Here is a 14387-nt window from a genome sequence, read left to right as displayed (position 1 = left end):
ACTCTCCGCCTTCCCGTGACGACTCAATTTGGACGCCACCGCGACGGCGCCGCCGCTGGCCGCCAAACCTGATTGGTCCTGTGAGCGATGATGTCGCCGCATGATTAGCGAGCAGAAGCAGACTTGCACTTCCACCAGTGGCCACCGGTGGCAGCAGAATCACTCATGACAAGGACATTCATGAAAAATGCGGAATTGTTGGGTTAGGTTTTAAAATGTTGGTCAGAAGCCGGCAAGTCCGTCAGCCGCCTCATCCATTGGGGATGCAAATTAGCGTGAAACATTAGCATGGACGGCGCTCACCATTAATCACCAATAATGACGGTGAGCGTGCGTCGTGTGACTGATGAGTCGTCATCGCAGCCGCTTCCTGCTGCTACGTCAATGCTAGGCTAACGTCACACGTCACATCCATCAAATGGGTGTCACAGTTCGACTTTTTCGCTAATAGGATGATGACGACGGCGAAACTGTGTAGCTTTGTTTGATACGATCACCAGGAAGTAAGACGACGGGGCACGCCCACAACACACTCCTTCAATTCCTGATTATTAGCAACATGCTAATCATTGACAAGATCTGTGCCGGCGTCGATTAATCAGGCCTCAAACGCGGGTGCGTGTGCGTGCATGTGTTATGCATGTACATACCGTGTGTGTGTGTGTACAGGAAGTGTGTGTGTGTTTTGTACACATAAATCTGTGTGTGTGTGTTTGGAAGGGTACGTTGAGGTTAAGCGCGGCGACAAGAAGCGTCATCCATCTGGAGAAGTTTTTAACGCGTTTGTCCTTGAGTTTGCATCTTTGAGTGTCTGCCGTGCCGTCGGTCGCCACGGCAACGCCTCGAACAAGCCGTCATGTGACCTGTCAACACGTCAAAACACCAGCGATAATGCTAATGCTAATGATGCTTTTCATTGGTGGCCTTGAGCCAAGCTTCCTGTTCTTTACGTGATCGCGAATGAGTCAAACAATGGATTGGTCGCAGGCCTATGTCAGGACACATATGAAAATCAATCGACTGGTCGCCATCCAGTGCCGGCAAACAACGAACCGGTCGTCAGTCAATGTACAGATGCATGAAGGCTGAAAATTGATTGGTCGCTAGCCAATGTTGGAACATATAAACAAACTGGGGATTGGACAACGAGTAGATTGGTCGTCACCAGTGACGTCACCTTTTTTGGTTTTTGTAAAACGGTGATGTAATTTCTTCCGCAGTGATGATGTCGCTTTTTTCTTCTTGCCCAATGATGTCATTTCTCTTTCTTCATCCGTGATGATGTCATGCGCTCTTCAAAGATGAGCTCATTTGCTGTTTGTCCTTTTTCTATGTTCGTTATTTCCTCTCTACGTATGACATCATCCGTACGCCATCAATGACGTCATTCTACGACGACGTCATGTTCTTCGAAATGATGTTGATTCTTCCTCATCATTTGATGATGTCATTTCCTTTCTGTGTGCTGAGTGATGTCATGCCGATGATTGGCGTCATCTTGCTTGCGGTATCAATATGTGGATGCAATGCCCCCCCCCCCCCCTTTCTCCCTCGTTGGTCTTATTGACACGTTGACCTTTTCTGACTCCCCTGCGCTCTCACCTCACTTGCCCCTCCCATCTCCCTCCCTGGTTGCCTGGCCTCCTGCCTGACACCTCCCCCCCCCCCACTCGCCCCCACTCGCCGATCGATGACTTCATCCTGATCGTTCTATTGCCAATCAGCAGCAAGTTGACCTTTTGGACTTGGCAATGATGGCGCAACAGTTGACCTTTGCAATACGAATGTCAGCCAGCCGGGCCAGCAGATGGACAGGAAGGACATCGTTTGGACGGCAACTGAACAGGAAGTACTTCGGATAGACAGGAAGTATGTCAAGTGCGCAGGGTCCGAAATGTTTGAAAGGGACTTTTCAAAATGGGGCTTTCAAGACTTCAACTTTCATCATGCAAGGAGACGGATGCCTTTCTTCTTCTTCTTCTTCTTCTTCTTCTTTTGTCCCCAAAGTCTTTGTCCCACCATTGCTCATCTTCTCCCTAAATTGCTTTTAATCACGCCTCCTGTTCCTCGCTTGATTTCTTTACTTGTCGCTTTGCCATACATCACACCCTTTTCTTTTACCATCCATTTGTTGTTCTGCGCACACGCACGCACACACACGCACACACACTTTCCATTTGTCACGAGGAGGCAGTTCGACAGTAACATTTAAAGCGTCTGTTGTGAATGGTTAAAAGATGGCCTCTTCTTCGTTGTGTGTGCGTGCGCGTGCGAGGGCGGGCGATCGATGCAGTAATCTACGGAAGGTGGGACGCGGCGAGAGAGTGAGAGAAGCATTCAGCAGCGCTCACTAATCAATTGCTTGTCTCGCTTTGACTGTCTGAATGTCCTCATTTAGGACCTGCGTCTGCATGCTGCCGTCTGCAGGTGGCGCCAGTGAGGAATTGGATGATGCGGTGTCACGCTGCTCGCAATGAATCCTTCATATGTTATCATTACTGTGATTTATTGATGAGTATAATAATAATAATTATTATTATTATTATGGCTTATCAAATGATTGCAAATGCTGTTGTCCTGATAATTGGGGGCGGGGCTGCTTAGCATTGTGAACTTTAGCAACACATCAAGCCACTTTTTGTGTAATAGTGGGGCGTGTCATTGTGTGATGTTTTATCTTTTGGTAACAATTGTTAGCTAATGCTAACTAAGGTGCCACTTTTCACTCATTCAAATCTGTGGTAGCAATTGGAATCGACGCGAAGGTCAAACTGATGGCTAATGTTAAAACAGGCTAACGCTAATAACACTGTTTGCCAATGCTAATCTGTGCTAACACTGGTAAAACTACTAGCTTCTGCTAATTCGTGCTAATGTCATTTTGTAAATTGGAATCACTTTGACATTGGTGAATATTCGTTTCATATCCGTGTGGGTGTGTGTGGGTGTGTGTGTGCGCACGTGTGTGTGTTACATTTGCATTATGAGCAGAAGTCAAAGTTGTTTTCTTGTGTCTGCAGAAGTGACTGAAGCTTTTTCATCATTTTCATTCTGCCTAATAAGACAAAGCAATTTATTGTGCACGCACGCGCGCACGCACACGCACGCACGCACACACACGCTATTAATTCTACACAAGCGGTCCACACACACCAAATAAAATAAATAAATGTACAATCAAAATTGCAATTACCTGCGGAATTTGTGAAGGGTAAACAAATGTGCGCCAACCCCCTCGCTCACTCGCGCTGGCTCACACATGCGCACGTGTGCGCACACACACACCCACGCGCGCGTGCGGTGTTAGCGTTCTAGTTAGCATGCTGAAATGAATACAGTTAGATCCAAAGCAATTTCCTTTTATTTATCTTAGCAGCCGTGCATAAATAAAGGCAAGGGCATCCAGGCAATTAGCATAATTACTAGGAGGCGGTCAGAGCCTCTGTGATTTCTCACACACACGCACACACCCGCCATGGGGCGTGTTTATGTGTGTGCGTGTAGACAATGGAATGTGTGTGTTGCAACTGTTTGTTGTTTTCTTTACTTTTGTGTGCGAGCGGCCATCTCCTGTGGTCCGTTTGTTACACACACACCTCGAGGCCCCGTGTGTGTGTGTGTGTGTGTTATTAATATGCAAATGGGCGGAAAAACAAGCGGCGGACTTTGGAAACAATATCCCGTCTGACAGGCGAGGTCAGCTGATTGGGGATCAGCCGCTTGTTCCCTCGTTGGCTCGCTCTCATCTGATTGGTTTGCTGCTCCTTCGGCTCATGAATATTAATGAGGCCCGCCAGCTGCCGCGCAGCGGCGCCACAAACATAAACGTCGTTGTGCAGAAGATGCGCAAAAAAAGTTTTGCTCGGACACACGCCGCCTCGCGAGAGCGCTTCGGCGGCGCGTGTGAGAGCCTTTTAGTCGCGTAGGTGAGTAAGAGAACGTGACCGTTATTGATTCACACATCTAGTACAAGCTAATGCTACATTAGCCTGTTAGTCTGTTAGAATGTATGAATGACCTTCCAGGGAAATGTTCCTCAAGGTCGTGTTGACTTGACCTTTGACCCTTTTCACATGCTTCTAAAGCTTTATTAACATGCGTGGCGCAATCCCAGCAGCTAATGCTAAATTAGCTGTTAGCATGCGCGATTGCTCAACCCGGGAAACTTTCCTCAAGGTCATGTTTGTCTTGGACTTGATGTTTGCATCCGGTGTCGTATCAGCACGCATTTATGCGTGTTGCTGAAGCTAAGATGAGGAAAGAAACACGTGGCGACGATCTTTTCATTTTCAATTCGGAGGAGCAAGAAGTCATCCAGACCGGAAAAAAATCATCACGTGGACGAAGGAATGAAACGTCAGCTGGAAACGTTCCCAAAACATGCTGACAGGAATTATTCTCAAATTTCGGACGTCCTCAATTAAAGAAGACCGATTATCATAATTTGTGTTTGTTTAAAAATAAAACAATTATAAACTTTGGAAAACAATCGTCCACATTTTTTGCCCATTTGTTTTATTGTTGTCAAATGTGTGCATTTTCTGCGACTATATTCCACGAAGGGGGCATATATTGTGAAAATGAATTTGAAACGTGTTTTTTTAAAGGTTTCAAGCTGCAAACATTTGCACTGCTCATTATTAGAAATGATTTTGAATATTGTGTTATTTTGCTGACATAACTTAAAATATTATTTATTATTCGTTTTTCTTTTTCTTCTTCTTATTGTTGATAACAAAACGTTTCTATTTATCAACCTTTTATTTATTATTTTTTCCCCATATTATTATTATTATTGTTGTTGTTATGTCAGTCTTGCCGATATCTGCCAGTCGCGCACACAACCTCCTGGTGTAATTAACCTGACTGATGGTGCACGTGCACGTGCGTGTGCGCGCGTGCTGTTTGCCTTACTTAGCGCGCAGTGTAAGGAAGGCGCGCGCCTGCTGTGTGTGTGTTTGTGTGCGCGCGCGCATGCGATATGTTGCGCCTGTGGAGCGTCACGGCATGATCTTCACATCAATCCGCCATTAGACACACTCGACTCGGCTCGGCTGTGTGCGTGCGTGCGCGCGTGCGTGCGTCTGCGGGACGCACAGTAGAACATGCGCGTTACACGTGTTGATCACATTGCGTGTTGATGATATTGATTGACGATTGACGGACGATGTTGTGCGTGTGTTTTCTTTTCTTTTCAGTCTCTGGACGCTTTTGTATTTGCACTAAACAAGGAGGCTCGCTTCCTGTACATCTCGGAGACGGTCTCCATCTACTTGGGACTCTCGCAGGTCAGTCCACGCCTGCCTCCGTCATGTGACGTCATGTGACGCAAAGTTCACTTTGGGAAACAAACTTCAACGCTTTAATCGGCCGTCACCGAGAAAACCAGGAAGTTTGACTTTGAGTTTATTCTGAGCATGATTTTTTTTTTGAAGAAGAAGAAATCAATAACAGTTCAGTTCAATGATTCTAAATGAATAACAATGAGATTATTTACTCAAAATACATAAAGTGCATTGTTTGAATTGCACAATAATCCGGTGACCGATATACGATAAACATACTGCTATGTGTCCAGTCCCCCATTTTTTTTTAAACATTTGTATGTTTCTGGGATGAAACTGAATGCAGACGTCCCAAAAACGTCAAAAAAAGTACATATCATTTATTAATACTAAATACATAAACATGAGGGTTATGCATTTCAAATAAATAGACTTAATTAGTCTCATGAATGTGTATTATATAAGGTTTTTATTTGATAGATTTGTGTTCAAATGATCTAAAAACAGTTCAAAAGTAAATGTGAATTTTTCATGTAAAAAAAAAAGACATATATCTTAAGATAGGCTTGAAATATTTCTGAGTGATATTTTCTGTTTTGGCGCAAGCCAGCCAATCATTGTTTGTTTAATTGTGTCTCATTTGGTCAGCAAAGACAATTGTCAACAAATGAGCTTCATTTACAATCTCATCAGCGACACGCGCGCGCACGCACACGCACGCTCTGTTCTATTGACTTGCGTGTGCGTGCCTGTCAGCTCGCTAACGAGCCGTGCGTCTCCATTGGCTCACTCTCCGCTCACTCGCTTTAATGGAGGCCCCAAGGTCAGCGCTTTGACCTTGACAAAGCTAATAAGTCATTAGTGACGAGCTCAGCGTCCGTGCGTGCGCGTGTGGCGCGCGTGACAAGTCAATGATGGCGGCTCAAAGTGCATGTTGATCAAATGTTTGTTTTTTATGTTCAATGCAGACGTTTATGTTTTTCAGTGTTGATGTTTACTGAATATTGAGTGTATTTTTTGTCCATGCATTTTGTTCTGTTGAGCACCCCCATGTGGCAGAGTGCTGTACTGCATTGATTTGGTCTTTCAAGTCGCAGCATTCTTCGAAGTCACAGGTTTAAAAATGGCTCTAGATCTTCACCCAGCCAGTTGATCAAGTCATCAGTGATGAAACAGTGTGGGGGTGCTATTATGCAAATTAGCGGGACTCACAATCACAATTAGGGACATTTGTGGGCCAGATGTTAAAAAGTCATGTTAATTACACATTAATAAATAATAATTCAGCACAAGAAAAATCTTCATTATTGAAGCATGATGTCTTGAAAACGGCTTTGGATCTTCCTCCATTTGAGCTGATCAAGTCAAAAACGCGATACCAGGATTATGTAAATGAGCTGTTGTGTGACCTCATAATTGGTGACATTTGAGCGCACGCTACTACTTTACAAATTGTTTGCATCTAATTAATTCATAATTTTTTCACAAAAGGTATTTTTAAAATTATATTATGTGATGTCACAAACTGTGGAATTTTAGACTTTGTATACAAGACATTAAAAAGTCACAATCATTACACATTTGTAACTCAAATCTACATTTTAAAAAAGTATTATTGTCTTGAAAATGGATTTGGATCTTGACCCAGCCGATCTGATGAAGTCACTGGCAGAAACACTCCATGTGGTTGTGGGAATATGCAAATTAGCCAGATTGTGACATCACTACTGGTTGAAAAGTCACCTTAATTGTGCAAAAATAAGTTCTAAAATTGTGTATTGAAGTCTAGTTGTCTTGAAAAGGGCTGTGGATCTTCACCGAGCCTACTTCATCAAGTTGTTGGCAGGGGAATTCAGTGTGGGGGCGGCATTATGCAAATTAGCCCGATGAGTGACATTTGCGGCCATACTTGTGTATGACACGTGAAAATGTTATGTTTATTACACGGTAATAATTTGGCCCAAAAGATGTATTGAGAAAAAAAAGGGGGAAAAAAACATCATTTTTTGAAGCATCCACATTTTTAACTCGGGCTGTGCGGCCATTTTAACGATTAGTTAACGACCTCATTTCATTTTGTGGACTTAATGTCTGGAATATATTTGATTGACGGCTCGTCACTTCCTCAAAGTTTTTTTTTTTTTTTTTTTTAACCTTTGGTAATCCCTCAATTTAATGGTGCCGCCATTTTGTCACTAGCGGCAAACAAGATGGAGGATGAGGAGGTGTGTGCGTGTGTATGTGTGATTAAAGTTCTGACATGAACGCGAGCGCGACACGCTAATCACCCGCTAAGCGCGACGTCGGCTAACGTGCGATAAAAGCCAAAGAACAAGATAAGGGTTGCTTGCTTGGGGGACCCGTGTGACAATTAATCAATTATTTGATAGACATCATCAATCAATGCTGGATGTGGAATTAATCCAGGGAGGGAGAAAGGTACGGGGGGGGGGGGAGTATGGGGGGGGGGGGAGTATGGGGGGGGGGGGAGTATGGGGGGGGGAGTATGGGGGGGGGGCTTCCTCTTTAATTTACTAAAGTGATTGTTGGCAACTTTTTTGGAAGGACACACACGTGACACGAGCACACAAACTTCACACTTCCTCAACGGCCACGCCACATGATCACATGACCGAATGTGTGTGTGTGCGCGCATGTTCACTTTCTGTGCGTAATAAAATACATGGAAATAAAACGAATTGAAATCAATAAATATTTGGATTAATTGAAAGAAAGAATCTATTGGCTATCAAAAGTTGAAATACGTTTAAGGAACGGGTGACGTGCAAAGAACTCGATTGAAGTCAGATTTCGGAAAATCTCCCATTCAGCGAATTTCAAGTTTGTCTGTCTGACCACTGGGTGGCACTGTGCACGTACTGACGTACCAAGAAGAAAAACTCATCTGATGATGTCATTCCGCTGAAAATAAGATCGGTTGGAAAACGTGGACGAAAAAGAAACAACAGGTTTTTTTCAGAATTACGACACGGACCGATTCTTCAGGTAGAGACGCAGACAGCAAGCCCCTATACCCCCTCCCCCCCACCCCCATCTTTGTTGTTCACAACGCTTCGGGGGCGCAACTGGGACACTCCAAGTGGGATCCATGGGACTTCCCACCTTCCTTGAATAGACACGCACACACGCGCTTTTCCAGATGTGAAACGTTTTCAGTGTCCAAACTTTCAAGTCATCTTTCTTTTCCTTCCTTTCCGTTGCCGTCCTCGTCTTTTTTCTTTTTTCGCTGGCGTGTGCGTGCGTGTCGGGGACGGGAGGTCGCCATTTACATGAGGTGGCGCGGGGGCACGCCAGAGGCGGGCGAGGAGGCCGACGATGAGGATGGGCAGACGAGGAAGGTCACACTTAATTGAGCCTTTCTCACGCACGCACGCACGCGCGCACGCACGCACGCACGCGCGCACGCACGCACGCACGCCGTCTGTCCCCATTCATATTTGATGACTCCTGAGTTTGCGTGTCATTACAATGAAATCGTATCTTCAACATCGACAACGGACCGCTGTCTGGATGCTCTACTTCACCATATTATATATGATATAATCTGATCGATTTGTTGCGTTCGGTCCTTTCATGCAACTCTTTTTTTTATTTTTACATGATGGCGCCGTCCTTGGTTGTGGTGGCGCCCCCTGTACGTCATATCCTTCTAGCGCGGTTGCAGCCAATCATATTGCAGCGGGGCGGGTGGAGCGAATTCTCGGGTTTCATGCGCTAGCGCACGCTGCGGCGCTAACGCCGTTTAGCGTCCTGGGCCATCGCTCATCGCTGCCAAGTATTTATTAATCCAACACAAGATTCGTGGTACATGAAAGGAATGTGGGAAATCGCTATGTTCAAGACTGAGTTGTTTTGTTTCCAATTGGAGTTTGGTTTTACCCTAGGTCCGAGGATAATCGATGATAGCATAGCACGCAGCTAGCTGATGCTGGTAGTGATGCTAATAGTGACAGGCATTTCTTATGCCTGTCACTTTATGCCACTGGCATAAATTAAATCATAATTTAAATGATGATACAGTCATAATCATAATTCTTTAATTAGCTGTGAATAATATACACGGTCACTTTTTACTCCAAGACATAATAATTTTTTCTAAAACTGCATATCGAACTGAACTGAAAACCGTGAGCACAAAACCAACCGAACTGTGGAACCCCTAATATATATATATATATATATATATTTTTTTTTTTTTATGATTGCAATGTATGACCATGTGCAGCTGAGGGGTCAAAGTTGACAGTCGACAGTTTGTGTATTTCAAGTGTGCATTTTGTTCCTCTGCTTGAGGGCAACTAAAGTGTCACACACGCCGGCCGCCTGAAGGAGCCGCTGAAAACGCGTTGGGGGGGGGGGGGGGGTCTCGGGTTGTTGTCAGGTCAGGGCTGTGACCCACATCGGGATGGCGGCAGCGGCGGAGTCGCTTGTTGCGCGAGGTGGCGCTTGTTGGTTTGCATTACACACGCCGGCGAGGTGAGGCGAGCGCGCGACCTTGACAAGGACGCCGCACATTTCAATTGCGCGCTTCACAAAGAAGAAAAAGAAGTTGTTCTTTTTTTGGGAAGTCGTTTGTTTCGTTCGGATTCACTTGTGAAAGTTGGAAGTGTTTTGAGGTTTGACCTCGTCAAAGTCAAACAGCAAACTCTCTTTATGACACTTTCAAACAAACTTTCACAAACTTATAAAAATATATATTTTAAATGTATATACAATTCTCTCCTTTTTTTCCTTTTCTTATCTTCCCTTTGCTCGGCGTCATCCTTCTCTTCCCCCTCCTCATCCTCGTCTTCCTCGTCTCTCGCCATCAGCGTCCTGCTGTTATTTTGATGTGTGTGCGTTGCTGCAGTCGAGTCGTCAGCGACACCTTGGGGAGCGATGCTAACGCGTGCGCGGGCGCGTGGCACACAAAGAAGTTGACGAGCCGCGAGGCTTAGGAGCGGCCCTAAAGTTGAAGGTGATTGGAAGTCATCCGAGGCCGCTGACGGGTGCCGGTGGAGGGGGCGGGGCCTGTGAGTGCCGGCCAATGGAGGGACGACGTGTCGGAATATGAAGACGGAATGCTAATCAAGTCCATCGCATGCAAATGAAGTCGATCATTTTTATTGACGCGGCCGATCGATGGGCAGCAGAAGGTCAACGGCGCCCCCTGGAGACACGCGCGCAATTTCAATCCGAACCCTGGGGGAGGTCACACGTGTCCTTTGCAATCTGCCAGGCCAGCGCGCGTGCGTGTGTGCGTACATTTTGCAAATCAGCTCACACTTATTATTTTTTTATACTGCGGTAAACACGTTTGAAGATTTGTGTTATTCCTGGAGATTTGTGGATTTTTAAAAACGGGGAAAAAATGCCGACAAATATTCTTCGTGTGCGTCGATGCTCATGCTTGATTTCTTTCCTCTTTTCATCTGAAGTGAGGGATGATGAAGAAGAAGATGAAGAAGAAGAAGATGAAGAAGAGGGAGGGAGGGAGGGAGGGAGGGGAGGTCACGTGATCGCAGTTGACGGCCACACTTAGGTCTTCATTTAAGTGCATTGTCGCCTCCTGACGTGTCAGCACAAATCACTCACGCGTGTGCACGTGTAAGTGTGTGGACATGTGTTTGTGTGTTCAGCAAGGGTATGTAACAAGAAGGAAAATTCCAAAAACAATTTCCTTATAATAAAATTAAAACGAAAATGCTTTTAAAAAAACGAAAACTAACTCTTATGTTTACAAAACTAAATATAACTATAGCGAAAATGTGCGTGTGCGTGCGAGCAGGTTGAAGAAGCTTTAATGATTTGGGCCACTGAGACACGAGCGCGTGAGACAACGTATTGATCGCGCACTTCCTGCTCCTGTGAGGCTCCTCACGCGCGCACGCGCGCACACACATAGCAGTTAGTGAGAGGCGTTGATACGTTGATCCTGCTGCAAACACTTGCTGCAAAATGTAGTCGAGCCTGTGAGTGCTCATGTGCTTGCGCGCGTGCGCGCGTTGCCTCCGACCTCCTTCATGGTCCACATGACGTGATTGTTTTTAGCAACCTGCGTTTTGTTTGGTTTAATACATCACACTCTATCACACTCAGCTGACGCGCGCGCGCGCGCGCACGCACGCACGCACGCACACACAAGGTGGTAGAAAAGAGTTGATATTGGCGAGTTCATTTGTCATCTTTCGAGGAGCTGACAAGCAGAGTGTCTATTTAGCGTGCGTGCGCGCGCGCGCGTCAAAATAAATTCATCCTCATTCATCTGACTGATAACACACCTGTGCTGTCTGTCAACGCACACACATTTACATCTCGTATGCCGGAAGGCATCCCATAATACTAAAATCAAAGTACAGGCTGCTTGAAACCAAAATGGCCGACTTCCCGTTCACATAAGCGACGGCACGGTGCATTATGGGCAGCTAGCGGCGTGGTGCATTGTGGGTAGGCTAAGCTACCATACGGTCATTGAAAATGAATTGGATTCAAATCGAATGAGTTTGAATTTGTAATGTTTCAAACCCTGGAAAGTTGCTGGTTTTTATTGAACGTATTTTAAACGTGCGGACTTGCAAGCTTTAAGATGTTCAGTTACGCAAAGACCGCCATCACTCTCATCTCCGCCAATCAAATGATGGCGAGTTTGGTAGCCTGGCTTTTTTTCCCACGCATGCGCAAACGCGATGCGCACTTTGCTTATTGCGATGTGAGTCCTTCCGACTTTTTGGTGCGTTTCGTCATGATCGATAAACTCAACTGGTTTTGCGTCCATCGGATCAACTGCTGTCAGGGGCCGATTCTAAAGAAATAATCCCAAACGACCCCTTGCGCGGTTTCCACGGCGACAAGGCCAGACTTTTACGGGGCGCTCTCGAGTCGCTTCCGAGCACCGAGCGAGGAAAGCCGAGAACGGGTGTCGTCAGCGGCCGGCTCGTTAGCGGCCGGCGTCTCATTATGCGCCGTCCAAGCGGCAACATTAGCCCACTTAGCTCATGTTTAATGTCCTCATTAATTGTGCGCGCTGCCAGCCCCGCCCACATGCCGTGATTTGATGACTTCTTTGCAAAGTCACCAAGAGCGCAAACTGGCCCGGCGCGTGCGTGCGTTCCATGCGAATGAAAACGCCATCAAAGATTGAGATGAATGGGACGCCGTCATGTTTTCCAAATGAAGCTCCTTGTTTTTGTTGTTTCTTTTGCCTCCAAATGTGGACTTGCCCAATTCCAAAACTTGGAATTCCAGTGTTCATGTTTGTTGTTAAACTAAAACAAAAAACGCGTCTAAGCAAAAATTTCCCATGAATAAGTCAATCTTTTTTTTGTCTGTTTTTGTGTCAAAGGACCGAACGCAAACAAAACAAACGTTTTGTGGCTAATTGTGGACTGCCGAGTCCAAAAAGCACATCCATCTTTTGGAACTGGCTCTCGTTTTAGAGGTGTTGATATTTTTCCACTATGAATTGATTGCCGGACACCCCGAAAAATGTCTCCCATAAAAGTGAAACAAGCTTGTTAATTGTTTACTGCAAATTTTGACCCAAAAATGGTCTTGATTTTCACATGGAGGAAAATTTGCAGAATTTGCGAATGCTTGCCGTCCGCCCACCAAAACAATTCTCTTAATAGTTTATTTTCGTTCCACTCTACTGTTGGCCTTTTCAAATTCTTCATCTCGACGCCGTCGCCTCCCACTCAAACCATCCATCCACGCCAAGTACATAAAAAAAAAAAAACGGCAACCGCCACAAGTTTTTCTTTTTCCTCGTTGTGATTTTCGATTTCGGGTGACGTCACGAGAGAAACCGTCGCGCGGCATTTACGTGTCGATCGGAAATGGGTCGTACTCGCAGTGGAGACCCAGCCACAAGCGGGCCGGCTGAGAGGGCGGTTTCTGTGAAGCCCCCCCCTCCCCGTACCGGAAGGTTCTGCGGTGGAAACGCGGCTCACGAGTAGCAGAACGAAACGCAGACCAAGACTGACGTCGAGCGTTCGTTAAGGCTCTTGTTTTAAATAAAGTTTCAATGGAGTTGTGGGGCAAATTGTCACCGCTTGCTGTACGCAGATCCAATTAGCGCTGCTCCGTGTCGGCGCCGACGCCAACTCCCATGATGCTCGGTGTTTTTGCCGCCACGCCTTCCCGTATATGGAAGCACACTTTCTGGCATAGTCGGCTGGCGGAAAGGAATTCTTTCAGAATTCCGTCACAGGACTGGAATCCCTTCGTCTCCGTGGACGCGCACGACCTGCACACACGCGGCAAATAAACAAATGTGCAAACTAAGATAAATACTTTTGATGTGCCAGCAATGTTCATGCGTTCGTGCCTGCGTGTATTTAATTATTTCGAGTTTTATCGGGAAATCAGGCCTCTTAACACAACACAAACAGGAAGTAATGATTCGTAATTGGTAGGAAGTGCAGTAAAAGCATTACTAAGGACACGTCATCTGAAATGGTATTAACAGGAACGTGGAGCTTTTAATCTGAAAGAATATTTGAAATGAATGGCTCGTAAATTGAAAACCTATTTTAGTGTCCAAACAGGAGGTCAAAAGTGAGCAAGTGACGACTTGTGGGTTCCCTCAGGTGGAGCTCACGGGCAGCAGCGTGTTTGACTACGTGCACCCGGGCGACCACGTGGAGATGGCGGAGCAGCTGGGCTTGAAGATCCCGCCCGGCAGGGGAGCGTCGTCGCTGTGCCAGGGTGCCGCCAACGAGGACGCCGCCTCGTCGGCATCGTCGGCGTCGCCGCACCCCGACACGCCCGAGCCAGGTAACAGCCGCCGCCGCCGCCGCCGCCGCCGCCGCCGCCGCCATTCTCAAGTCATACTTGCAACGCGTTCATTGCACATCCATAAACTTGTGGATTTATCTTCAATTATTCATGTGTGCACAAAAACACACGATCTACACACGTGACATCTTGTAACATCCAATTTCAAATATGCAATAATGCATTTTCATATTCATTATTTCGTATTTTCATTTCGTCATAAATCAAGTGCGATTAAGAAAAATTATGAATGAAGTCTGATATCTTGTGACATTACCAAAAAATGACATATTTTCATCATTCTTCGACAATCCTAAATCATTTCAA

The 14387-nt window shown here is 45.8% G+C and overlaps 1 protein-coding gene across 7 annotated transcripts in view; it reads left to right on the top strand.

Moving 5' to 3' along the window:
- npas3 (neuronal PAS domain protein 3) overlaps positions 1 to 14387 on the top strand; it is an 84154-nt gene that overhangs the window by 47740 nt on the left and 22027 nt on the right. For all 7 annotated transcript variants that reach the window (XM_086095026.1, XM_086095028.1, XM_086095031.1 and 4 more), the window contains 2 exons: positions 5199 to 5288; positions 13874 to 14060. In XM_086095026.1, the coding sequence (XP_085951152.1) occupies positions 5199 to 5288; positions 13874 to 14060 (277 nt within the window). The remainder of the gene's footprint in view (positions 1 to 5198; positions 5289 to 13873; positions 14061 to 14387) is intronic.

Source organism: Leptonotus elevatus, chromosome 14 (genome assembly GCF_054856555.1).
Source record: "Leptonotus elevatus isolate MCC_2025b chromosome 14, RoL_Lele_1.0, whole genome shotgun sequence".
Taxonomy (NCBI): domain Eukaryota; kingdom Metazoa; phylum Chordata; class Actinopteri; order Syngnathiformes; family Syngnathidae; genus Leptonotus; species Leptonotus elevatus.
The sequence above is the reverse complement of the archived record's forward strand: the minus strand, read 5'-3'. Positions and strand labels throughout refer to the sequence as shown.